The sequence below is a fragment of the Mustela putorius genome, unplaced genomic scaffold (assembly GCF_011764305.1).
Source record: "Mustela putorius furo isolate JIRA1106 unplaced genomic scaffold, ASM1176430v1.1 tig00537248_pilon_pilon_pilon, whole genome shotgun sequence".
NCBI classification, from domain to species: Eukaryota; Metazoa; Chordata; class Mammalia; order Carnivora; family Mustelidae; genus Mustela; species Mustela putorius.
In genome coordinates, this window is record NW_025422387.1 from 5,634,572 (window position 1) to 5,661,344 (window position 26,773).

Genomic DNA, 26,773 nt, shown 5'->3' on the forward strand with positions numbered 1-26,773 from the left:
AGTAGGACACACAGAAGGAATAGGATCCATAAGGTCAGAAAAGACCTCACTGAAACCGTAATGGATGGCTTTGAGAAAGAACTGACTATAAACCTGAGAAATGAAAAATATAGGCATAGGAAAAAATTAAAGTGTATGAAAAAATGTTACTCATCTTTGATCCAGTAATTCTAGTTCTAGAAATTCATCCTAAGGAAACAATCTGGAACTATGTGCACACATTTATGTGCACAAATGTGTGGTGTAGAATTATTTGTAATAGAAAACCAGGAAGCACCCCAAATGTCCAGTAATGGAGGAACAGGCAAGAAAACCATGCGATGGGAGGAAAAGCATGTGGGTTTGGGGTTCAGAGTGACCTAGGTTATGGGGCCACTGTTAGCTGGGGGTCCTGAGCAAATCATTTCACCTTTCTCAGCTCTACCTGGAAACAATAATATCCACGTTCCAGGGTTGATGTGAGGTGGAGAGGTGATGACTTTGAGGGCCTGGTATATAAAAGACACACCCTAGGTGGTGCCTCTTGTTACCATTATGCTCACACAATGGGATAATTAACATGATGATCACGAGGAATTCTGAATGACCCAGGGAATGGCAAAACACACACAAACACAGAATACCGGGTTATACATGTGATCTGCTCTCATAGAAGCCTCATGAAAGAATTAGTTAAAGGAAGGAAAATTCAACAGCTATCTTTGATTATTTTTGATTATCGCAGGGTTGAGGAATTATGGGTGATTTATATCCTTTTCTCTACGTTCTTCTCTGTTTCCCCAATTTTGTTTCTGTTTTACAAAGAGGGTTTATCACTTTAATAATTAAAAAGAAAAAAAATTCATACAAAAATCCAGTTACACCTAGTTCTTAGAGGAAGCTTTATGCATTCATCTTGTTGCCTTGGGAACCAAAATTAATTCTCACTCACTGCTGGAGATGCAATTCAGCAGGGCCCGGAGGTTTCTGGGCACTGTTACCTGAAGTTGTAGCCAGGGTACAAGGACTCATTGGTGGTCTTGTCATCAAGGCGACGGAAGGTGTATTTTGGGCGGCAGCGATGGAACCAACTGTCCAGGTTGCAGTCCCAGTAGATCTCAATGCCCATGATCCCTCCCTGGGGAAGGACAAGGAGACAGTCCTTAAGTCCTGCTGCACGTGGGATGCAGCCACCAGACCTCTCCCTGCCTAGGGATGGTCACTATGGTTTTGTTTTTTGTTTTTTGTTTTTAGAGGGAAACACAGATTGAAGTTTCAGAGCCATAGCTCAGCCCCATCTAACACACACGCGTGGCTGCAAACGCATCTCCCTGCTCACCCTCCCATCTGGGACACGCCCTCGTATTTATTTTCCTAAAATACAACTTTCAGTAAATCTCTTACATAATCTAACACCTTGAATGGTTTCCTCCACCCTCCCACCCCATTAAAGTTTAAGTTGAAGCTTGTTACACTGGGAATTCAGGGAGCCCCATCACATCTCTTTTCTGTTTTACCTCCTAACACTCCCCTGGTGAAATCTCTTATTTCACCCTATCCACACTTACCCCTCAACACAATTGGCATTTTCATTTCATTTTTCTTTTTCTTAAAGACTTTATTTATTTATTTGACAGAGAGATCACAAGTAGGCAGAGAGGCAGGCAGAGGGGGGATGGGGAAGCAGGCTCCCCGCAGAGCAGAGAGCCCAATGTGGGGCTCGATCCCAGGCCCTGGGATCATGACCTGAGCCGAAGGCAGAAGCTTTAACCCGCTGAGCCACCAGGTGCCCCTCATTTTTCTTTTTTTATAGCACAACTTATATATTTCAAATGGACAAAAAATTAGTATCATTTATAGTTATCTTAAGATAAATTGCCTTTGAATGGGAGCTTCCTTTCCAGTACTTTGAGGTCTACAAGACGTATCTAGAAAATATACTACTGTGGAAAATGACTGCTTAAACCGAATGGGGGAGAGGGGAGGGCCTGTGGTTTCTCTTTTTTGATTAATTGCTGTAACACTGTCCTTCAAGTGGCTGAGGGAGTTTCATGTTTTCTTTAGACATTATTAGGCGCCGGAGCTCTCACAGGACAACTTTGATGCTACATGAATTCTGCCATTTTGCTAGCACTGATACAGCTCTTGGGTCTACCACTCCAATAGAACTATTAACACCATTCATATTAATTTTTGTTACATATCTTACAAAAGGGGATATGGGGCACTTGGGTGGTTCAGTGGGCTAAAACCTCTGCCTTCGGCTCAGGTCATGATCTCAGGGTCCTGGAATCGAGCCCTGCATCGGGCTCTCTGCTCAGTGGGGAGCCTGCTTCCTCCCTTCTTTCTCTCTGCCTGCCTCTCTGCCTACTTGTGATCTGTCTGTCAAATAAATAAAATCTTTAAAAAAACAAAACAAAACAAAGGGGGCTGCTTCTGGGTATTTAGGTCCACATTCTATTTTAAGGTTGTATATTCAGTTTTCATTTATTTATTTGACAGAGGCCCAGTTTTATTTATTTATTTATTCATTTATTTATTAGAGGCCCAGTTATCATCCCTATCCATCTTGTAAGTGTCATGCCTTCGTCATCTTCTAGACCCCAGCTAACTGTGCCATCTCCCACTCCTTTCTGGCCTTCTTCCAGTTCTTCCAACAGTCAGAAATTGCGAGGGACATTTACTCCTGAGCGCATGGTGGCTGCCATCTTGCATCGCTGTCGCTTCATTTCATTTTTTTTTTTTTAAAGATTTTATTTATTTATTTGACAGAGAGAGATCACAACTAGGCAGAGAGGCAGGCAGAGAAAGAGAGAGAGAGGGAAGCAGGCTCCCTGCTGAGCAGAGAGCCCGATGCGGGACTCGATCCCGGGACCCTGAGATCATGACCTGAGCCGAAGGCAGAGGCTTAACCCACTGAGCCACCCAGGCGCCCTTCATTTCATTTTTTTAAAACAGCTTTAAGATATAGTTCACATACAATTTGTGCAAGTGTATTCAAGTGTATAATTCAACTGTTTTTAGTATATTCACATATATGTGTGACTGTCACTTTCCAAATTTTATAGTTTCGTTGCCTCCAAAAACCCCTAAACCTTCATCAATGCCCTTTCCACCCCTCCTATAAGCCCTAAACAACCACTAATTTACTTTCTGTCTCTATAGAGTTGCTTATTCTGAACTTTCATATGAATGAAATCATATGTGATCTTTTATGGCTGACTTCTTTTACTTAGCACGATATTTTAATTTTTATTTATTTATTTTTTTAAGTAGGCTCCATGCCCAGTGTGGGGCCTGAACTCACAACCCTGAGATCAAGGCCTGAGCCAAGATCAAGAGTCAGATGCCCAACTGACTGAGCCACCCAGGTGCTCCCACTTAGCATGAGGTATTTTTTTTAAGATTTTATTTTACTTATTTTAAAGACTTGAGAGAAAGAGAGAGAGAGAGAGAGCGTGAGCTAGAGGAGGAACAGAGGGAGAAGGACAAGCAGACTCTGTGCTGAGACAGAGCCCAGTGCGGGGCTCCATCCCAGGACTCTGATGTCATGACCTGAGCTGCAAACAAGAGTTGGAGGCTTAACTGAATGAGCCACCCAGACGCCCCTTAGCATAATATTTTTTTTTTTTTAAAGATTTTATTTATTTATTTGACAGAGAGAGATCACAGTAGGAGAGAGGAAGGGAAGAGATCACAGAGAGAGAGGAAGGGAAGCAGGCCCCCTGCTGAGCAGAGAGCCGGATGTGGGACTCGATCCCAGGACCCTGAGATCATGACCTGAGCCGAAGGCAGCGGATTAACCCACTGAGCCACCCAGGCGCCCCCTTAGCATAATATTTTTAAAGTTCACTCATATTGTAGCCCATATCTGTACTTCATTCTGTCTTATGATGGAAGACAATTCCATTGTGTGGATAGACTACAGTTGGTTTATCTGTTAGACATTTGGATTGTCTCCTCCTTTCAGCTATTATCGATAATGCTTCTGTGAACACATAATGTATGAATTTTTGTGTGGACATGTGGTTCACTTCTCTTGGGTATGTACTTAAGAGTGGAATTGCTGGGTACATTTGACTTTTCGGTCTCAGTCTTTATCTTTTCTCCCATTCAAATATTTCTCCTACCATCTCTCTAGCTAAATCATCATCTTCCTCCTCCAAGACTCAACTTACATCTTTCCTTATCCGTTCAGCTACCCCATCCCCCTCAATTCAAGGTGATCCTTCTCTTTTCTGAACTTCTAAGGAATCTCTCTTTTTAAAAAGATTTTATTTATTTATTTGAGAGAGAGAGAATTAGAGAGAAAGAGCATGAGAAGGGGGCAGGGTCAGAGGGAAAAGCAGACTCCCCACTGAGTAGGAAGTCTGATGCGGGACTCAATCCCAGGACTCCAGGATCATGACCTGAGCTGAAGGCAGTTGCTTAACTAACTGAGCCACCCAGGCGTCCCTCTAAGGAATTTCTTAATCTCTTACCTCTACTTGGTACCTCTTTCTTCCTACAAACATGTTGTGAGCACTGACTATCTTATTTCACTGGTTCTTAGACACCGTTGCTTATCAGATGCATAGTTTTATTTTTATGTTCCTCTCAGAAATGCTATGAATTAAACTGAAATTCTGTCAATCGAAAGCACTTTCTGATATCAGAAATATTAAAATGTGGAAAAAAGTATGTTCTTTGCATTGATGAAAGGTGGTATTTTCAAGTATGCTAGAATCTAGGGATAAAAAGATGAGTAGCAAGCAGACTCTGACTTGGAGAGAGGGGAAATACAGAATAATCACAATAGTCATTTGTTGGCATGAAGCTAAGTACTCGGCTTATTATTGTAAACATCTGAAGTTTCTGTCACTCAGCATCCTGTCCTCCTGGTAAAAGTGCCTGGAATTTTCTTTAGGTAATGTTTCTCTCAGCTGAGTGGTTTGAATGGGATTGTCCCCTGTCCCAGCTCCAGGACAGGCAACATGAACTAACCTGGCCAGTAAGGTCTGTGTGTTCCTCTGGACCTGGTGACTGGTTCAGGAATAGGTATGTGGCCCAAGATAGACCCATCAGAGTCCTCTCTGAGACATTTTGCCAGAACCATTAAAAAAGAGGTCATCTGTGGTTTGGGACCACTAGCCAGAGACCACGACAATCCAGAGCAGCATTGTCCAGCAGAATCTTCTGCAGTGATGGAAATATTCTCTATTCATGCTGTGCAGTAAAGTAGCCACTGGCCACATGTGACTGTTAAGTGCTTGAAACGTGGCTAGTATAACAGAGGAGATAAATATTTCACTTCATTTCAATTAGTTTAATTTAAATAGCTTCATGTGACTAGTGGCTACCGTATCAGACAGCACAGTTGTAGGACTTTGGTGGCTTTGCCTTTACATACGAGTAGTCTGCCTATGAGTGACATCACCATTAAGGAAACAGCAAAGGGATGAAAGGAGTCAGATTCCTAATGACATCATTTGAGTTTCTAGATGCAGCCATGCCTGCTGCTATCACATGCTTCATTCAGTCAACAAATATTTATTGAGTACCCACTATGCTGAGCAATACACAAAAATTAACAAAAAAGTCCAAAGATGCCTGTCCTCATGGAACTTATGTTCTAGTCAGGGAAGACGGACAACAAACAAATGGATATATAAAATATATACTATGTCAGGTAGTGCTAGGTGCTGGGGATAAAAATAAACCTGACAGGGGCCATAGTGCCTGCTGGGATAGGGGTAGAAATTGAAATTATCATTGTAAGGTTTTATTCGGGGTGTGGGGGAGGAGAGAGAGAGTCTTAAGCAGGCTCCATGCCCAGTGCAGAGCCCGAGGCGGGGCTTGATCTCACAACCCTGAGATCATGACCTGAGCTAAAATCAAGAGTTGGATGCTCAACCTACTGAGCCACCCAGGTGCCCTGAAATTGTCATTTTAAAGGTAGTGGTAAGGGAAAGCTTCACTGAGCTTATATTTGAGCAAATATTGGAAGCAGCTGAGGAAGACAGCTAAGGCTGTGTCTGGGGCAAGGCCATTCCAGGAAGAGGGAAAAAGCAGAAGAAAATAAGAAAACTCCCAAGATGGGATGCTCCCTCTCTAAAACAAACAAATAAATAAAATCTTTAAGAGGCGCCTGGGTGGCTCAGTGGGTTAAGCCACTGCCTTCGGCTCAGGTCATGATCTCAGGGTCCTGGGATCGAGTCCCGCATCGGGCTCTCTGCTGAGCAGGGAGCCTGCTTCCTCCTCTCTCTCTCTGCCTGCCTCTCTGCCTACTTGTAATCTCTCTCTGTCAAATAAATAAATAAAATCTTTAAACAAAAAAAAAAGAAAAGAAAACTGAGGTATGAAAATGTTTTGGGTGTACAAGAAGATCCATTTCCCTTGGTGTGTCTTAACATGAGTTAATAATACATGGTTCTTTTTTTTTTTTTCTATTAAGCTAATTGAGTTTGGTTTCTTTTTGCCCCCAAAATGTTTCGTTCTTCTTTTTTTTTAAGGATTTTATTTATTTTTTTGACAGAGATCACAAGTAGGCAGAGAGGCAGGCAGAGACAGAGAGGGAGAAGCCGACTCCCCGCTGAGCAGAGAGCATGATGCTTGATCCCAGGACCCTGAGACCGTGACCTGAGCCAAAGGCAGAGGCTTAACCCACTGAGCCACCTAGGCACCCCCAAAATGTTTCTTGATTGATTCTTTGCTTACATCATTTGAGTTGGATGTCTATAAGGTGCAGCTGGGAGAATCTTGACTAACCCAAGTGTGGTGGCCTGAATAATGACTCCCAATGGTATTCCTAATCCCAGGTCCCAACCCTCGCCATCTTCGGATATAGTATTTTATATGGCACAAGGGACTGCAGATGTGATGAACTTAAGGATCCTGAGATGGGGAAATTATCTTGGATTATCCAGATGGGCCCTACATGTTTCCTTCTATAAATGCTCTCTCTGAAAAAGACCAGTAGCTTTGTAAGAGGAAGGCAGAGGGAGATTTGGCACAGAATAAGTCAATGTGACCACTGGCGCAAGATGCTATGCAGCTGGCTTCGAAGCTGGGAGAAGGGGCTGCAAGCGTTTAGCTCTAGAAGGTGGAAAAGGCCAGGAAATGGATTCTCCTGTGGAGCCTCTGGAGGGTGCTTGGCCCCGCCGATACCTTGATTTTGATTTGTGAAACTGATTTTGGACTTCTGACCTCCAGAAGTATAAAAGAAAATGTGTGTTGTTTTAAGCCACTGAGATCATGGTGGGTTGTTAGAGCAGCCACAGGAACTACTGCCCCAGGGATGTCACTCACAGGCTTGTTGTGGGATTAGGTGTGGTGATGTAGGTTAAGGCCTTGGCACCATGCAGGGATGTACTGAATGCTCAGTAAAGGGAGCCCTGTAACTAGGACCCAGGGGCCCAGCCTCTTGGCCATTTGACATCTTCCATCCCCCAACTCAAACCCTCGCCGTCCAAAGACACCACCAACCTGAATTGCCACTTCTGAAAAATTATCTCCTGTTTCTTGGAAAATTTCTCCCAGTCGGAAAATGGGACACTGTGGATTCTGAGTCTTGTGAAAGGTACAAGTGATGTTTATACCTGGCAAGATGTTTCTCCTGCATGAGAAGCAAGCAAGCAAACATATTTTTGAAAACTGAGACCCATCTCCTTCATGGGAGTGACCCAGTTTGTGGCTGGGTTCCATGAGGGGCCCCGAAGATCCTCAGCCCCTGGGATTCACACCCTTGTGTGGTCCCCTCCCCCCCTGCGCAGTGTCCATCTGTGCGACCGTTAGCATGTGGCAGAAGTGATGGTGTATCACTTCCAGGCTTAAGTCATAAAAACCCGTGGCTTCCATCTTGTTTACTGTCTTGCTGGCTTGTTGTCTGTCCCTCTTAGATCACTTGCTCTGAGGGAAGCCAGACACCATTCCCAAGGACACTCAAGCAGTCCTGGTGGAGGTCCGTACGGTGAGGAACTGAACCTCCTGCTGACAACCAGGTGAGGGAGCTTGGAAGAAGTTTCTGGTCTCAGTCAAGCTAGAGATGACTGCAGTCCCCACTGACAGCTTGACTGCAACCTGAGAGATCCTGAATCAGAACCATCCATAGAAGTCATTCCCACATTCCTTACCCCCAGAAACTGCAGGAGACAATAAATATTGGTTGTTAAGCTTCTAAATTTTGGCATAATTCACTACACAGCAGTAGTGGCTAATGGCCAGACATTCTGGGCACTTACGTGGTGTAGTTGTGGCCAGGAAAGTCGATGTTATTCTTGATGAGCACAGTGAAGTTTTCGGCACTGTTCAAGAGCGCGGGCCTGAGAGAGAGGCGAAATGGGGATCAGTGGGCCAATGGGACCACGGGCTTCCGGTTTCTGGCTGGGGTCATTGCAATGAGTAAAGAGAAATATAGTCTAGTAGGCAAAATTTTCCTAAAAATCTAAAAAAGAGGAAGAATGTCTCTCTTCCTGAGACCCCCGTGGCATTTACTCTAACCCTTCTCACACTCTGATATAATTGTGTGTTTAGGATGTGTGGTGATGTACTGGTAAATGGTTAACAGCCAGGTCTCTAGGAGGGAAGAAAAACTCTGACATGTAGCATTTACTGATTAGTGTACGCACCCCCATCATGGCTGATCTCAAGCCACTAGTGGGTATCACTGAACTTGGAGTTGGGAGGGGATGAGCATAATTGGCTCAGAGTCAGTATAAGCCAGCTTCAGCAGCCCCCTGTTTGTATCTTTCCCTATAGGCTTGGATTCTTTCTACATGTATAGTTGGCTCTATCAGTCATAGGTTGATAGGCGCTGGGTAGCATAAATTCCCCATGAGTTAGAGGAGCCCAAATTTTCGACTTTAGGAAGGTCCATTCACAACCCATTGATTCATTCATTTGACAAATATTTATTGGCCTGGGCATGGGGCTGGGCACTGGGAATATAGTGATGAACAAGACAGTCAAGGTTTTTGTCCTTATGCAGTTGACAGTCTGCTAAAGATGGAGAGAATTGGCTGTGGATAGAGTTACAGCTGGTACCTTATTGTTGGCAGGCCTGAGTGGGTGGCAGATATATATAATGGGAGTAGCACCAGGAAAGGATGGAGGTATTTGGAAAGGGGCACCAAAAATGATCTGCTTTTTATTCCAGAATTGCCAGAGCCCAGCTTTGCCTCTATTTAGGATATAACTATAGAGAACACTATAGGTTTTGCCTGTCCAGCATCCTTTCCCCTCTGTTAGAAGCGCCTCGGTTTTCTTCCTTTGAGATAGCCAGATCTTTTCCACTCACAGCCCAGAGGTTTTGGTGGGGAGGTGTCCATTTTCTGGACATTTATAGACCCCAGGGTGGACTAGTGACCCAGAGCTGGCTAAACACAATAACCCTGTCCTTTCATGGCTATAGTAATTGGTTGATAGATTTTCATGTGATTTAAGCCAATGAAAACATTTTAGGACTTTTGTAGGAAATACTGGAAAAAGAAAAACTCATTTTCTTTAGGATTGCTAGTAGTAAAGACAGTGTAAACCTGGAGTTTCCTGGACCACAGTGTGAGGAAAGCCAAAACAGAAGAAAGAATAACTGGGGGTAGGGGGTGGGGGGTGGGATGGGGTTGGGGATTGGAAGAAACAGAAAGAAAAAGAATCTTAATGACATCATTTTTATTTGAAGCCTGGATCAAGCCTTACCTGAAGGTAATAATACTTCAGGACTCCTCATTTACAGAAATTTTATTTTATTTTATTTTTAAAGATTTTCTTTACTTATTTGATAGACAGAGATCACAAGTAGGCAGAGAGGCAGGTGGGGGTGGGGGGAGAAGTAGGCTCACCACTAAGCACAGAGCCCAATGTGGGGCTCAATCCCAGGACCCTGGGATCATGACCTGAGCCGAAGGCAGAGGCTTTAACCCACTGAGCACCTAGGTGCCCCAGAAATTTTAAAAAATAATAATAACATTGTCTTTTTTCCTGAAGCCAGTTTAAGTTGTATTTCTGAAATTTGCATTAAAAAAATCTTATTTACACAGATACCTACCACATGCTAGACCGTTTACCTTTAGAACATTCTAAATCCCATGCTTCTGGGGCAACATTCTAAGAATAAGAGGACTTGAAACTTGAAAGATCAAAGCCCTTTATTCCTCTCTTTTGATATTTTTAACTTTCTTCCTCGAATTATAGCTCTCTGTGCACATGGCTTACCTCCGATTAGACTGCAAGAGGCTTGGGATCTACTCTCTGTCTGGGTCTGCTTGTATTTTTAGCATAGTCTCTTGTGCATAGTTACATATAAAATAAATATCTAATACCTCCTATATGGTATTGGATGTGTTGACTGAATAATAAAATGAATCATTTTAGTAATCCCTTTGCGTAACATACAAGGAAACTAAAGTTCAGGGGATTGCTTGCCCAAGGTCATATAAAACTGTGCAGTCCAGGGGTGCCTGGGTGGCTCAGTGGGTTAAGCTGCTGCCTTCGGCTCAGGTCATGATCTCAGGGTCCTGGGATCGAGTCCCGCATTGGGCTCTCTGCTCGGTGGAGAGCCTGCTTCCCTTCCTCTCTCTCTGCCTGCCTCTCTGCCTACCTGTGATCTCTCTCTGTCAAATAAATAAATAAATAAAATTAAATAAAAACAACAAGCAAACTGTGCAGTCCAAGGACCTGTACTTTGGAGATGCCTAGTATTTCTCTGATGAGTAAGTTGGCGACTGAAAACTGTTAGGGCCAATTTAATGTTAAAACCTGTTTAACTATTAGGGCCTGCTTAGCCAGAGCAACTCTATATTGCCTAGGTAGCCATATTGTTGTTTACATCCACGGACTTCATTCCGGGAATAAATGCCCCAATAGTTCCTGGTATGGTTCCGGGTATCGATTCCGGGAGTAAACGCCTTAATAATAGAAGCCACGTACCTTAGGTCTGTGGTTATGCCCTATAAAACCAACCTGTGAGATCGGGAAGGGGTGGTCGCTCTCTTTGGAGGCGGCCCTGGCGGGTCAGTCTGACTTCTAATGCTTGGCATAGAATAAAGCTCTACATAACTTTCACTTTGTCTCAGTCTTGTTTCCCTGGCGGGTCAGTCCAACTTCTAATGCTTGGCATAGAATAAGGCTTTGCATAACTTTCACTTTGTCTCAGTCTCGTTCCTTTGATAACAGACCCCAACGAAAACTACAGGCAATCAAGAGGCCTCTTGCCTTGAACCGATAGTTCCCTCAGGCCCTGGGCAATTCTTTCCGTGAAAAAGAAACTTCTCTGACCTAGAAATAAACCTGGGTAGTGCCATTAATGATTGAGGACTGGACAGGCTGACACTGCCAAACACTTCCCACCCTGACAAGGGAAGCCTTTGCCTGGACCTTCTAAAAAGTCATTTTGGGGCAATCTTCTCTTTGCCCCAAAGATGCCGATGGTGTGGTTTTGAGTCACATTCATTTAGAGCTGTGTTCTCCTGTATGATATCCCCTAGGCATGTGTGACTATTAAAATTGAACTTATATTAAAAATTCAGTTGCTCAGTTGCAGTCACCACATTTTAAAGTGCCCAATGGCCACTTGTACCTAGTGGCTACCATATTGGACAGTGCAGGTACAGAACATTTTCACCATTGCAGAAAGTTCCATTGCACAGTGCTGGTCTAGAACCACCACACTTCCAGGAGCAGATCATTTGTGTGCGAGTGTGTGCGTGCCGTTATACAACACTTACTATAAACCAGGCGTGGGGCTCACTTTACTTTTGAGGTACAAGTATCATCTCATTTAATTCTCACGACAGCCCTGTGAGTGGGGGCAACTATTTATCCTCATTTTAGAAATAAGGGAAATGAAGCTCAGAAAGGTTAAACTGCTTGCTCAAGGTCACACAGTGAGGAAGTGTTAGAGTCAGAATTTGAATCCAGGTCTCTCTGTTCTTCTGCTGAAAGTACCAATCTCTGTGGTTTCTGAGATTTAACATCAAGCTCTGCTTTCTGGGTCTGACTTTGTGTGTTAAACAGAAGAATCAACAAAAAGGCTCCACGAATCTGTATGTCACTGTGACCACTTCATTTAAGAAAACTTCTCTCCCTCCCTCCCTTACTCTTTCCTCCTCTTTCCTCTCCCCTTCACTTCCCCTTTCTTCCTTTTTCCTTTCCTCCCTCCCTTCCTGCCACCTTCCCATCCTTAATCGCTCAGTATGGACACCGACCAGTCAGAGTGGGACCTGCTGTACTGCTAGAGGAGGGCTCCAGAGGTGCTTTGTAAGGTGCTGGGACAGCCAGGGGCCCAGGGTTACCCAGGGGTGCTCAGGGTAATAGTCATATACCAGTCAGTACAGAATTATTGCAGTATTTTTAACTATTAGCATGGCCTTCTCGGAGACCACTGGTGTGCCGAGTCAATAGGACCCAGGACTTTTCATCTGCTCAATGATCAGGGCCACCCCATCTCCCCCCATCCCCGCAGCTCACCGGGGGGGCTCTCCCACTTCCTCGACGGGACACCAGGCGGAGACTTCACAGGTCTTCAGCCTTTCTTTATATACTACACACCTTCCGGTCTGGATCCCTGGTGTGGAGGTGGGGAGGGCCAAGGGACCAGGAAGCACAGGTATGAAAACCGTGGGTGCGTCATGAACTAAACTCAAGCAAGAGACTCTTTATTTATCCTTTTCAACCCAAGCAGTTTCAGCTTCCACGAAACCCCATTTGAACCATCAACTTACATAAGGCAACCCAAGCAAAGCGCACATCGGACAATAAGCTTTTTAAAAAAAAAAGATTCAGAGAGAAGGCAGAGAGATTGTGGATTCTGTTGGCTTTTTTGGTTTCTTTGCAAGAAAAAATGCTGAGAGAAGAGCTGAGCAGGGTGTGTTCTCTTGCCTGGCATACGTGGACTAGAACTTGGCATCTAAGAGGGCACCAGAGTCCCTTAGGGGTGTACAGCATGAATCAGGGGTGTGCAAAGCCACAGAATGAACATGGCATATCTTCTGGAGCATTCGTGTCACTAGAAGATTCTCGAGCAGCAAATTAAATAGTAAGTTGTGTTTGAATGGTCTCTGTACCAGCTCAAACACACACTTCTTATGGAACAAAATGTAACATCCATAGGCCTTTTTTGTGTATGTGTGTGTGTTGTAACCACTGATGGCTTTATCTTTTTGGTGGTGGTTTTTTTTTTTTTTTTTTTGGTCATGTGACTCTTTAAGTTAAAACGAGGGATACAGAAATACTATAGGTTAGTGGTGGTACCAGCCCTAGGCACCCTGGGCCTGTAATTCATACTCCTCAGCCTTTGGTGAAATTTGAGGGGGAAAGCTCAGCATACACAGATGGCACTGGGGGCCATCGGATTTTTTTGTCAATGAGAACCCCGAAGATGCTAATTCTGAAGGATTTCAGGAGCTGCAGGAGCAGGAGCTGATCTAATTCACTAGGGAATTAGATCACATTGCTAGACAGTAGCCAGTCTTCTGGGGACAGAGCAGAGGCATGGGACAGACATAGGCTCTCCCATGGCCTAGTGAGGGGGGAAAAAGGCAGCTGAGAGCCAGAAGCTGAAGATTTGAACTTTAGGGCTTTGTGAATGTCATCAGGGTACCAGACCACCTCCCCCCCCGGGATCCCAGAAAAGAAACAGAACATACCTTTGCTCTGTGGGTCCATCCGTCCCTCTTTACAATTCTTGTCAGAGGAACAGGTCGTCCTCCTGGTGGGAAACTGCAGGGAGAAGGACAGGATAGTGGGGAGGGAGCAGCATGTATCTCTCAATACACAGAAAAGCAGATGCCCCTGTACGCACCAAAACTTGTACACAAATGTTCACAGCAGCCAAAAAGTAGAAACAACCCAAATAGTCATCAGGACAAACAAATAGTAGTGCATTCATAAAATGAATATAACATGGCCATAAAAAGGAAGGAGGCACGGATACCTGCTACAACACGACGATGCTTCAAAATGCGATGCCGAGTGGAAAGAAGCCCCAAAAGGCCACATATCGTATGATCTCAATGATACGAAATACCCAGAATAGACAAATCCACAGAGACAGAAAGTAGATCAGTGCTTGCCAGAGGCTGAGGGAGGCGGGGGATGGGAGTGACTGCTCATGAGTACAGGACTGCTTTTTGGCGTGATGAAAATGTCCTAGAATTAGGTCGTGGTGTAGTGGTACAACATTGTGAAAATACGAAAAACCCCTCATTGCTTCACTTCAGAATGGAGGACTTTATGGCATCTGAGTTACATGTCAATAAGAAATAAAAATGAAAATCTAAAAAGCAGATGCCAAAGCAGCCAGGTACCACTTTCAGGGAAAGCCTCCCGGGCTGGAGGGCAGGAGGCCTGGTCCAAGCAGCGCCTGACTGCAGAACTGGGCAAAGCCACCAGCGCTTCCTCCTGGCCTCAGAAAATGAGGTCAGCTAGGTCTCAGGCCTGAGGACAGAAGGAAGAAAAGAGAAATTCGATGACTCGTTTATGCACATTTGAGTTTCTGTGTTCTAGGGAGCAGGTTTAATGGCCAGCCTTAGGGGAACCGCAGTGTGAAAATGGCCTCTGCCCATCAACTTCCTCTGACCTGTGCCCCCTCCAGAAGCTCTTCTTACCCGCCCCGACCACACCAGGTCCCCTCCTTACGTCAGGACATTTCCCCTGCTGTTGGCCTTCTGTCTTGAGAAAGTTTGTCATCACGAAGAAGGAGTTTGCCTGCAGAGAGAGAGGAGAGACAAAGGTCAGGCCTTGGAGAGCGGAGTTACTTCGTCAGAAATCCAGGCTGCTCAGTGCCTGGGGCGGCGAGTCTTCCACCTTTCTGAACCACACTCGAGAAATCAGGTCTGGGAGCAACTTGGACTGCACTGAGGGCTTAATATCAAAGCTGGATGAACCGCCCTGCTGAGCTGAAGGAGAGCAAAGGGACATTCGGAACTGATTGAGCGTTCATTTTCCATCCCAGCCTCAAAAGCAGCCTTGTCATTTTTTGCACACAATAAAATCCCATTAAATCGAAACTTAAGAGACCTGCTGGGGGAGGGCAGTGGGGTGTTGGCTTCATCAGAACACTGTTCAGATTATCCAGGATTCTTTTTTTCAGGATTTTAATTAAAGGGCAAAAGGCAGCCCATAACCCAGGAAGTAGCTGGAGATCTTACTGAACCCTCTGGTAGAAACAAATAGTGGCCTGGGTTTTACGGTTTTGCAAAGCACCCCAGCGCCCAGATGCTGCGGAAGGGCCCCGCTGTCCCTCCCAGCCTCCCAGTCTGTTCTTCGGTGTTCTCGTTCCTACTTTGATTCTCCTTTTTGACTGTTCTACTTTTATTTTCTCTTCTTGCAAATTTAAGCAGCCAGATAACCTCTCCCCGTGACCCACACCCTTCCTTTCTTTGTCATCCATTTCCTTTCCCTTGTGCAAGAACGTATCTGAGTGAGTGGTTTTTATTTTTCTGGAGATATTTTTGTTGATAAAACCACATGAACAATTTAGAAGGGTCCGTCCTGTCCGGGCAGGAAGTTCTTTGTCCTCCTGAATCTAGGCAGACCTTGCCGGCTTGATGGCCCTGCTTCTAAAGAGCTGTGTATAAATCAAGTTGTGAGTGAATCAAATCGTGCTTTAAATGCACCAGATCACACTGCTATTTTGAGAAACCCCATAGGACTCGGTAAAGCATAGAATCATCTTTGAGCTGCTGGATCTGACCCAATTTTGCAATTTTTAGGTTTTCTCAGTTGGGATTTTCACAGAGCTTTTAAAATAGGGCCAGTGTTTTTTTGGCCTGAGGCTCCGGGTCCCAGGGGAGGGAGGCAGGGCCCTGGTGACCAGGGAGGAGTCTTTGAGAATTGGTGACAAGAGCTCACCTGCAGGGGGAAGGTGTAATCTGCGGTGTCAAAGACCTCAGACACCATCTTCTTCATTCCATTCTCCAGTATCTCCGCCTTCACCTCTGCTATCCCTTTCACCTTGGTGTGCACGGAGCTGATGACAGACTCTTTCTTTTGGTACCGCTTGTCACTGATCAAAGCAAAGCTAAACGGCAGACACAGAAAAGCATCAGTGGTTTTCTCAAGGGAGGCACAGGGTAGTGGTGTTGGATGCAGGTTCTGAAGGCTGCCTCCATTCACATCCTAGCTTCGCTGGGTGACTTTGGGCAGGCTACCTGCCTGCGTTCTCCATGACTCACTTTCCTTAGCTGTAAAGTGGCAAGAATCATCGTACCTACCTCAGGGCTGGTTGTGAGGATGAAATGAGGTATGTGTACAAACTCATCAACATCGTATCTGGCACCTGCGAGCACTCACCGCATGGAAACGATTGCCCCCAATGTCAGTCTCCAGTATTGTCCAATACAAGCCCTCATTTACAGGGCAGTCTCTCCCCTGCCGGAGTCCAGCCCCAGATTGGTCCACCGGCTTTGTCCTGGGGCTGAGGAACACACCAATATCTAAGGATGTGTCCAGCAGGTCAGCCCCACATTTTCCAGAAACATCCACCTGGTTTATAATTAATATTGATCATAGCAGCTGCCCTTTATTGAGCAATTAGTACATGCCAAGTGCTCTCCATGCATCATCTGTTTAATCATAACAGCAGTAGGAGATAGTTACTGTAATCATCCCTTTTGTAGATGAGAGAATGGGCTCAGAGAGATACAGGAAATTGTGCATGTTAACACAGCTCGTCATTGGCAGAACTGAGGTCCTCAGCCAGACCTCTTAACCGCATATGGCACAGTGTGATGTAAAGTTTAAAGAAATCCAAAACAACAAATGTGTGTCCACACATGCTCATAGCAGCACCATTCATAATAGCCAAAAGATGGACATAGCCCACATGTTCAGCAGTAGATGAACAGATAAACAGAATGTGGTCTAACTGTACGATGAAATATTATTCAGCTAGACAAAGGAATAGAGTACTGATACATGCTATACTGTGCAGGAACCTCGAAAACATTATGCTAAGTAAAAGAAGACAGATTCAAGAGGCCACATACTGTATGATCCCATTTATGTGAAATAATCCAGAATGGGTAAATCCACAGCAACAGAGAGTTGACTGATGGGTACCAGGGACTGGGGAGCCGGAGTGACTATGAATGTGTGTGGTTTCCTTTTGGAGTGCTGAAAATGTTTTGAAACTAGATAGAGGTGGTGGACCCCAACAAGGTATTATTTAGTGCCACTGACTTGATCACTTTAAAATGGTTATTTCAGGGGCGCCTGGGTGGCTCAGTGTGTTAAAGCCTCTGCCTTCAGCTCAGGTCATGATCCTGGGGGCCTGGGATCAAGCCCCACATCGGGCTCTCTGCTCAGCGGGGAGCCTGTTTCCTCCTCTCTCTCTGCCTGCCTCTCTGCCTACTTGTGATCTCTGACTGTCAAATAAATAAATAAATCTTAAAAAAAAAAAAGGTTATTTCAGGGGCGCCTGGGTGGCTCAGTGGGTTAAAACCTCTGCCTTCAGCTCAGGTCATGATCCCAGGGTCCTGGGATCGAGTCCTGCATCGGGCTCCCTGCTCAGCGGGGAGCCTGCTTCTCCCTCTCCCACAGCCTTGGGGTTGTGAGTTTGAGCCCCATGTTGGGTGTAGAGATTACTCAAAAATAAAATCCTGGGGCACCTGGGTGGCTCAGTCGTTAAGAGTCTGCCTTCAGCTCGGGTCATGATCCCAAGGTCCTGGGATCAAGCCCTGCATCGGGCTCCCTGCTCCCTGGGAAGCCTGCTTCTCCCTCTCCCACTCTCCCTGCTTATGTTCCCTCTCTTTTTGGGTCTCTCTCTCCTTCAAATAAATAAATAAATCCTTAAAAAAAAATCCTAAGGAAAATAAAAGAAAAAAAAAAAACTCATCAAGAAGGACATTGGAGGGTGCCTAGGTGGCTCAGTGGGTTGGGCCTCTGTCTTCAGCTCAGGTCATGATCTTAGAGTCCTGGGATTGAACCCTGCATTGGGCTCCCTGCTCAGTGGGGAGTCTGCTTCTCCCTCTGACCCTCTCCTCTCATGCTCTCTCTCTCTTTTTCTGTCAAATATATAAATAAAATATTTTTAAAAATTTAAAAATTAAAAAAAGAAAAAGAAGGACATTAGAACTAGAGATCCAGATTTTAGGTCCCATCAGCATATATGAGAAAGAGCTATGACATACAATTCCATAGACAAATATACTTGTTCGACAGTGTATTTCAGCCTGGCATCACAGTATGAACACGGTCTGTGCAGTGTCCTGTGTCCGACATGGTGACATGCTCCCAGAATAACCCTGGGTCAGTTTGGCCCACCATTTGGGAAGCTCAGTTTGAGTCTGTCATCTTCATTTCAGGCACACAACATGTTATAGATCAGCTGTAATGGAATCCAACCCTCTCATAAGTCAGAAAACTAGTCTTTGTACGGTAATGAACTTGTCATGCAAGAGCCGCATCAAAGGAAAAAAAGAAGAAAAGAGTTGACCATATTCTGCCCTAACGACCGTCCCCAAGACTCAGACAAGCCATGTCACTTCTAGCCATGGGTGTAGTCCCACGGGAACAAGTGGGGGGCTGCCTGGCTCCCAGATCCCTGTGAACTTTCAGCTAGAAGAAGCTACAGTTCTGTGCATGCTGAAGACTGAAAACCCATGGGTCCCTCTGGTGCGTGGGCAGGAAGGAGCTTGGGGCTTACGGACGCCTCGGAGGATGGGGAGAAAGACATGGTGCGGTGGAAAGCTACGAACCTGGGCAGGTCAAAGAGGACTAATGGGAAGGGAAGTGGGCACTCAGGGCAGGTGTGGCTTCAGGAGGGGAGCTGCAGAGGGATGGGGAGGAGGGAAGGACAGAGAATGAGCTCAGCTATGGAACTCTGAGGCTCACACACAGCTCCAGCTCAACAGGTGTAGATGAAGGTGTCCACCGTGAAGAGGACTTGCACACCCTGGATATGAAGGGCTTTCTCTTATTGGCACCTTAGGGGGCCCCATGCCAGCGTGGTGAGAGAGTCCTCAAAGGGCCTCAGGCCGGGAAGCACAGCTCAGCAAAGCCTGACTCTCCCTCACAGCTCCTGGACTCACTGAGTAAAGGTAAAGCAAAAGGATGGGATCTGAAAGTGAACCACCCCAGATCTGGGTAACTGACACTTAGCTCAAGGCCAACGTTTTCTTGGCCCCTAAAAGGACTGCGGGCCCTGGGCACTGTGTCCCCTGGGGCTCATGGAGAAGTTGGGCCCACAGCCACTGCTTTTTGTGTTTAAAACCCCAAGAGAAGAATCCAGTTATTTTCATCCCTGCCCTACTCGGCGGTGGGATGAGGTCTGCAAGAGGTCAAGGACAGCAACAGATGAGAAGCAAGTGGAGGAGAGCCTGCACCCCCAAGGCAAATTAAGTACCAACTGTATTAGTTTTCCATTGCTCCTGTAACAAATTCCCACAAACGTAGTGTCTTGATAGAAATTTATTCTCTTAGTTCTGGGGGTCAGATAACCTAAAAATGGTCTTAAGGGGCTGAAATCAAGGTGACTTCTGGGGGCTGGTTCCTTCTGGAAGCTCCATGAGACAATCTGTTCCTCATCTTTTCCAGCTTCTAGAAGCTGCCTTGGCATTCCTGGGCTCCTAGCCCCATCACTCCAACATCAACTCCCATTGTCATATCTCCTTTTTCTAGCTTGGGCCCTCTTGCTTCTCTGTTTTGAGTACTTTTGTCATTATGTTGGGGACGCTCAGATAATCAAGGATAATCTCACCATCTCAAGACCTTGAACTCAATTACATCAATTACTTAATTACAAAAGTTCTTTTGCCCATACAGATTCACAGGTCCTAGGGATTGGGAGTGGAAGGAAATCTTTTGCAGGCCATTATTTAGCCTACCCCAATACTGTTGGCCTGTTGTAGCTTTATAAGAGCCCTCCCACACTCCACCTTACGCCATCGTTTCCTGAGCTAGAGTGAAGGATTTTCAGTTTCTTGTTACCCACGGCTTAGCTACGATGTCATCTTCACTTCTCATTTCTTTTGGCTATTGCATTTCTTTTCCATCAGCCAACACTTCTGGAAAAACCCTTCCTTATAATGTTTCCCAAATACTCTCTGTCATTCAAAGATCATGTACTCCAGAATACAGTACTTTCTACACATTCAACTACATGGAGAACAGCGAGTGAATCTTAATCTATTAGTTAAAGTTTATCAGTTAGAGGGAAAATAATGGATACATGTAAAATCCTAACCTTGAGCCAAAAAACTCAGTTATGCCAGTACAAACCAGAGCCCAACCAAGTGGCAGAAGTTTAACATAAAGTTAGAGGCCTGAACATTTTAGATAATCCTGAGCCCATATGAACCAACATTATGTTACATCATCCAGAAGAAGACAAAACGACAAAACAAACAATTAGTGTAATCTTAAGCTTCAGTGAAAAAAGCAGAATATTTCACTCTTGGGTGGTGGTAAGCCAAGGGCTTATGGCCACAGTAGGCAGCAAGCTGTAAAAGCCCTGTGTTTGGGTTTTATGAGACATATTTTTCAAGAAAAACCCTGTTAATTGTTGTAAAAGTGTAAATTTCACAGAACTGCACAAAGAATATGAAAAACTTCTGGTATCCTCCCTCCCAGAGTTTACTGCTGTTGAAACAGAATGTCTTCTAAGCATCTCTTTATGCCCACATCTTTGACACCCAAACATGGCCACACTCTACATACATTATGTAACTTGTTATTTTTACTCAATAATATATTATTAAATCTTTCCACAACAGTGGTGATAAATGTATGATAAAGATAGATCCATGGGGCGCCTGGGTGGCTCAGTGGGTTAAGCCGCTGCCTTCGGCTCAGGTCATGATCTCAGGGCCCTGGGATCGAGTCCCGCATCGGGCTCTCTGCTCAGCAGGGATCCTGCTTCCCTCTCTCTCTGCCTGCCTCTCTGTCTACTTGTGATTTCTCTCTGTCAAATAAATAAATAAATAATCTAAAAAAAAAAAAAAAGATAGATCCATGATATGGAATCACTTTTAGTCATTACAGAGAATTCTAGTTGTTTAGATTAGAACCTATGAAATTGCTCATTTTTTAGACCAAAGGAGCAGATATTGGCAATTCCATATAGTTCAACATAAGAGGGGAGTTGTGATAATTTGCCCCCAGTCTCTTCCTGGTGGATTTTTAACTGGAAGTTCTGCTCAGTTTTTCCAGTTATAAACATCTTTTTTTGGTAACCCTGATATAGCTCTTACTGTGTGCCAAGCACTCTCTTAAGCATATTTTTAAAAATTATTATTATTATTATTTAAATTTTATTTATTTATTTGGCAGAGAGAGAGAGATCACAAGTAGGCAGAGAGGCAGGCAGAGAGAGAGAGAGGGAAGCAGGCTCCCCGCTGAGCAGAGAGACCGATAAGGACCCTGAGATCATGACCTGAGCTGAAAGCAGAGGCTTAACCCACTGAGCCACCCAGGCACCCCAAGCATATGTTAATAATATGTATTAACTCATTCAATCCTCACCTCCCCCAAAACAACCCTGTAAGGAAGGTCCTGGTATTGTCCCCACCTTATATCTGAGCAGACTGTGGTATAGACAAAGCGAGCCTCAGTTCACATAGTGCTTTGGACTGAATGTTTGTGGCTCCCTAAAGTTCAAATTCTGAAACCTAACCCCTCGTGCAATGATAGTAGGAGGTGAGGCATTTGAGAAGTAATTAGGTCATGGGGACTGAAGGGATTAATGCCCTTACGAAAGAGTTTCCAGAAACTCCTTGCCCTTCATGTGAGAACACAGCAAAATGATGACTGTCTGTGAAGCAGGAAGTGCATATTCACCAGACACCTTATGTGCCAGCACCTTGATCTTAGAATTCCCAGCCTCCAGAACTGTGAAAAGCACATTTCTGTCGTTTATAAACTACTCTGTCGGTGATATTTTGTTATAGCGGCCCCAATAGACTAAGTCACAGAATAGCAAACACTGGCCCCACGTCTTACGCTTTTTTTGGATGCCATTATAAATGCAATGATTTTTATTTTCTTTTTTACTTTCCTCGTGCTGGTGTACAAAAACACAGCTGGTTCTTATGTGTGGATCTCATACCTCCAAACTTTACTGAATTGGTTTAATAACTTTAATGGCTTTTTGTGACTTCTTTTGGATTCTCCATATATAGGATCATATTATCTGAGTGGTATTTTACTTCTTCCTTTCCAATTTGGATGGCGTGCATTTCTTTTTCTTGCCTAATTGCTCTGGCTAGAACTTTCAGTACAGTGTTGAATAGCAGCAGTGAAAACAGGCATCCTTGTCTTGTTCCTGATCTTCGGGGAGGGGGGTAAGCCTTCAGTCTTTCACCATGGAGGCGAAATCTGTTCTCTTCGGTGCTATGCTTCATTGCCTCTCCACCCTCTTCTCTCACGTCGCCAGGCATGTACTTGCAAAAGAATCTTTTCGCACCAAAGATAAATTTCACACCCTAAGATAAATTTCTGGGTTAAAGGATGCATACATTTTGTATTCAATTCATTTTGCCAAACCACAAAACGTTGAACCATTTCATGCTTCCACCAGCAAAGCAAGAGCGTGCACCACTTCTAAGAGGGCCTTGACAGAACAAGAGTGCAGTTGTGTGGGCTTGGCTGAGAGAGTAAGGGAAATGGATACCATGTTGAGGGCACATGGCCAGAGGGATTGAGGTCATTATTTTAAAGTAAAGGGAAAATACAGTAGCAGGGTACTGCCATGTGAAGACTGTCAACTAGAAAAGGGATCATGGGGCAGAACTCTAAAGGGGAGAATGATAGGGAGACTGATTTGGGCTCAGTGTAGGGAAGAAATGTCTAATGGTTAGTCCCAGAAAAGAATAAGCTTTCTTTGTGGTTGCTAGTTGGTGACAGTGATGATGATGATGATGATTTTCATTTATCTCATCATCTCCCTTTCTCTGGTCTCCTTTCCATCTGCATTCTGACATCATTTCCCACCTTAAAAATAAACCCTCTCTCGACCCCACATTCTTCTCCTACCACCACCACTCAGTGCCTCTCTTCTCCATTGTAGCCAAGTCCCTTGAAAGAGTGAGTCACCACATCCATTTCTGCATCTCCATTCACTCCTCCGCCCACTCCAGTCTGGCTCCCGCTCCACCCCTTCTCTAAAGCCTCTCTTGCCAAGTAAACAGTGACGTCATCCTTGCTATATCTGATAGACATACTACAGATCTGATCTTCCTAAAACTATGAGCAGCATTTGACCCCGATGACTGTGCCACCCCCTCTTCCTCTTCTTGCCTTAACTTCCTGGAATCGACATTCTCCTATCTTTGGGTCTCCATGGCCACCCCTCTGAGTATCCTTCAGGGACTTCTGTGCTCCCATCACTTAACTGTTAGCATTCAGGGCACCTGGGTGGCTCAATTGGTTGGGCCACTGCCTTCGGCTCAGGTCATGATCCCGGAGTTCTGGAATGGAGTTCCGCATCAGGCTCCCAGCTCTGCAGGGAGTCTGCTTCTACCTCTGACCTTCTTCCCTCTCATGCTCTCTCCCAGTCTCTCTCAAATCAATAAATGATATCTTTAAATGTTAGCACTCCTCAGGGGTTTGTTCTAAGCCCTCCTGGGCTCCTCATTTACATCTACGCTTGCTGGCCAGTTGTAGCAACTCTCATGGTTCTAGTTACCATTTATATGCTGGTGATATAAAAATCTCTCTCTCTAGTTCCAGATTCACATATCTATCTCTCTACTAAGCATCCAAATTTATATGTCCCATATACATGACAATGTATATTGACAATGTATGGCTTCAGTTCTGAACTCATCTTCCACCCCAGATGGGCTCCTCCCCCCACATTTCCTATCCCACTAAGTTCTCCCACCACACATCAGTTGCCCAATCCAGAAACATTCCTTAGCATCCTTTCCCTCATTACCCCTCAACCATTCAACTGTCAAATCCTGTTTTATCTTCCTAATGCTATTCATCTATTTCTCTCCTCTGCCATCGTTACCTCCTCAGTCTGGGTCACCATCACCTCTCACCTGGACCACCGGGTAGCCTGAATGGTCTCCATGCCTCCATTTGTGCTCCTGTCTCCTCCGTATTCTAGGTGATTTACTAGTAAAAGCTTGGGCTCTGGAGTGAGAAGCTTGGGTTCAATCTTGGCTCTACCACTTCCTAGCTATGTGGCCGTGTGTAAGTTACTTAAGCTTCCTGGGTCATTGTTTACTCTTTTTTGTAATAAGGATATATTAGTATTATATTGGGCAGGGTATCTGGTTCTAAACAGAATCCACTCTGCTGAGTTTGAGAAGAAATACTGTCTAGAAAAGGCACATCTGCATGGTTGAAATTTTTCATAATGAAATGTTGGTGGCAGGGTGGGGAGGACTCTCCGAGCTTTCTCAGTGTCCTCAGGATGAAGTTCAAGGCTGTTCATAATACAATCCTTGCTGGCTTCTCCAGTCCCACCTTCGCCTCCCCTTCTTGGCACCTTGCACGTCAGCCAGCTGACGCGTGCTGCTCTGTGAATAGTCTACCGGATCGGGTCCTTTCTCTTTTCAGCTCTGTGCTAAAAACCCAGGAGGGTTGGGAGGTTCCTGCCCTGTGTGGGAGGCTGGGCTGGTGTGGTGGTGCCCAGAAGCTCGTGGGCATGTGAGAGCTGGTCCACAGAGAAGCCTTGGTTTCCAGGGTGAAATGAGAAAACCAGGATAACAAGGCAAGCTCTCCATGAAGCTAAATTTATTCATTTGAAAGGACCGTTTTTGTAGACTGGGTGCTTCCAGCTTTCTTAATGTTTTGTGTGGGCATTAATGGAGGGATACTGATAATGGTGGTAGTCGTTTGCTTGCTTGACGTCGCTCACGGTGCTGCTAGGCGACAAGCTTGCCGCCCCTCAGTCTTCCTCCTGTCCGTAAAGGCATCCTCCTCAGCCACCTGGGAACCCAGAGTCATCTTCTCCCTCCTAGCAAATCTGTCAGTCCTGCCTCCAAAACTTACTCCTGCTTTGCCCACTTCTGTCCACCTGCACTGTCCCGTCCGTTATCATCGGGGTCGCCACCTCTCTCATCTGGGCGACTCTGGTGCCCTTCTCACTGCCCTCCTGTCGCTCTTGCCCCCATGATCTGCCTTTTGCGCAGAGGCCCAAGAGCTCTTTTAGAAACAGGAATCAGATGGTTCCACTTCCCTCTGTAAATCCTGTCCCTGAGGAACAAATTCCAGCTCTTCCCGCAGTCTGGCCCTTGCGTACCTCTCCTCTGCCCTCGGTCCCTGCTCCTCCCTCCTCTCTCACTAGCTTCTGGAACATACTGCCTTCTGGGGGCTCCTTTTTTTGCTTTCAGATATGTGCATTCACTGTTCTTTCGGTCCCTTGAGTCAGGTGGCTGGATACTCCTCTTCCTAGAGGCAGTCTCCTCCTGAAATGGGCTTTCTCTGGACCCCCCCCCCACCATCTCTATCACATCACCCAGGGGTTCAGGGTAGGATGAGAACGTGGCAAATCTCTTCACGTTTCTATTGCCCTCAAGTGGCAGGAACCATAGCAGGGCCATGCCTGGGTTGGATTTGCCCCTCCCCAGCGTCTGGTGTCCGCTCCCATGTCTGTGGTGGACTCACTTCCACTCAGTTGGAAAAGGCCTCACAGGTAGGTGTGTGGCAACCCTCCCATGAAACAGGCAACCAGCCCGGACGCAGGACAATATTGTGCTTCTGTTAGCCTGAGCAGAGGTTGACTGAATAAGGGAGAAGAAGCAGTTTGAGTGGAGTGTGTTCTCCTTTTTTCTCTCAACCTTTCCTACTCTTCTGTAGTCACTGGAGAAGCTTCTGAGAGGGCTGGTCTCCAGGGGGGAGGGAAATCTTCCCAAGAAAATGAAAATATCTTACTTCTCTGCTTAAAATCCTCCTACGGCTTCTCAACTCACTGAGAATAAAATCCAAAGAACGCGGAGTGGCCTCCAAGGCTCGGAATGATCTGCCCTTCCTCCCCAACCGGGGTTATCTCTCCGGTTCACCCACTTCCTCTCATTCACTAAGTTGTTTCCTCTGCTCCAGGCACCCTGACCTCCTTGCTTGAACACCCTATCAAGTCTCTACCTCAGGGCCTTTGTATTTGCTGTTCCCTCACCAGAAACACGCTTCTAGATACTTCATGTTGTAAAGTTTCACAGGCGAGGTAAACACAACACCAGGCAAGGTGGGCACAATGCAAGATTTATTAAAGGCACTCTCCGGCGAAGTTTCAGGACTCCGGGGAAGGGGAGCCAGGAAAGTCAAGCCGGGAGGAGGTGGGCACTCTAGGGCGAGGTTCCTGGACTCAGAAAGAAGTCGAGGAAGTCCCACTGGGAGGGAGTTGGTGGAGGTCTTTTATCGGGCCAAGGCAGGGCATGGGCTCACATCCATATATGGTAGGGTATTTGGTGATCCGAGGGTACAGGGTAGGGGTCCTGATACTCCTGTTTCCTGCATAGGTATCGGGTTACCTATGGAGGTGTGACCTGGGCATACATCCTTTTGGCGGGAGAGTCAAGGGTTAAGGAAAGGGTTGGTGGGGAGCCTGGAAGGCGGTCATTTCTATTGTTCCTCCTGCACTCCTGAGCCTTCCAACCCAACACATATCTTGTTCCCTCCCTTCATGCCGATCCTAGCCCAGATGTCTCTACCCCACATGCACTCACATTTGCCCATTAGCATTCTTTGTTCTCTTCTATGCTTTATTACCCTTTATCATTTATCACCATCAGATATTTAGTTATGTCTTTTTTCTTTCTTTCTTTCTTTTTTTTTTTTTTGGTATTGTATCTCACTCTTTCACTGGCATGTAACCCCCTGAGTTGTAGGAACTTTGTTTCACTCACCGTTATAATCTCTAGATCCATCAACA

The 26,773-nt window shown here is 45.4% G+C and overlaps 2 protein-coding genes across 4 annotated transcripts in view; one reads left to right on the forward strand and one right to left on the reverse strand.

The window, feature by feature from the left end:
* IFT81 (intraflagellar transport 81) overlaps positions 1-26,773 on the forward strand; it is a 197,068-nt gene that overhangs the window by 41,691 nt on the left and 128,604 nt on the right. The window contains exon 1 of one of the 3 annotated variants that reach the window (XM_045073695.1): positions 7,623-7,958. The exons of the other annotated variants lie outside the window; for them this stretch is intronic. The gene's annotated coding sequence lies outside the window, so the exon portion shown is untranslated. Of the gene's footprint in view, positions 1-7,622; positions 7,959-26,773 lie in introns of those variants that run through there. 3 annotated transcript variants of the gene reach the window in all.
* The window catches only part of P2RX7 (purinergic receptor P2X 7), a 49,333-nt gene that overhangs the window by 15,476 nt on the left and 7,084 nt on the right, over positions 1-26,773 (reverse strand). Inside the window, exons 2-8 of the mRNA XM_004753219.3 lie at positions 15,805-15,973; positions 14,590-14,658; positions 13,599-13,671; positions 12,421-12,517; positions 8,199-8,279; positions 7,444-7,573; positions 981-1,117 (exon numbers count right to left, since the gene is read on the reverse strand). Coding sequence (XP_004753276.1) covers positions 981-1,117; positions 7,444-7,573; positions 8,199-8,279; positions 12,421-12,517; positions 13,599-13,671; positions 14,590-14,658; positions 15,805-15,973 — 756 coding nt within the window. The remainder of the gene's footprint in view (positions 1-980; positions 1,118-7,443; positions 7,574-8,198; positions 8,280-12,420; positions 12,518-13,598; positions 13,672-14,589; positions 14,659-15,804; positions 15,974-26,773) is intronic.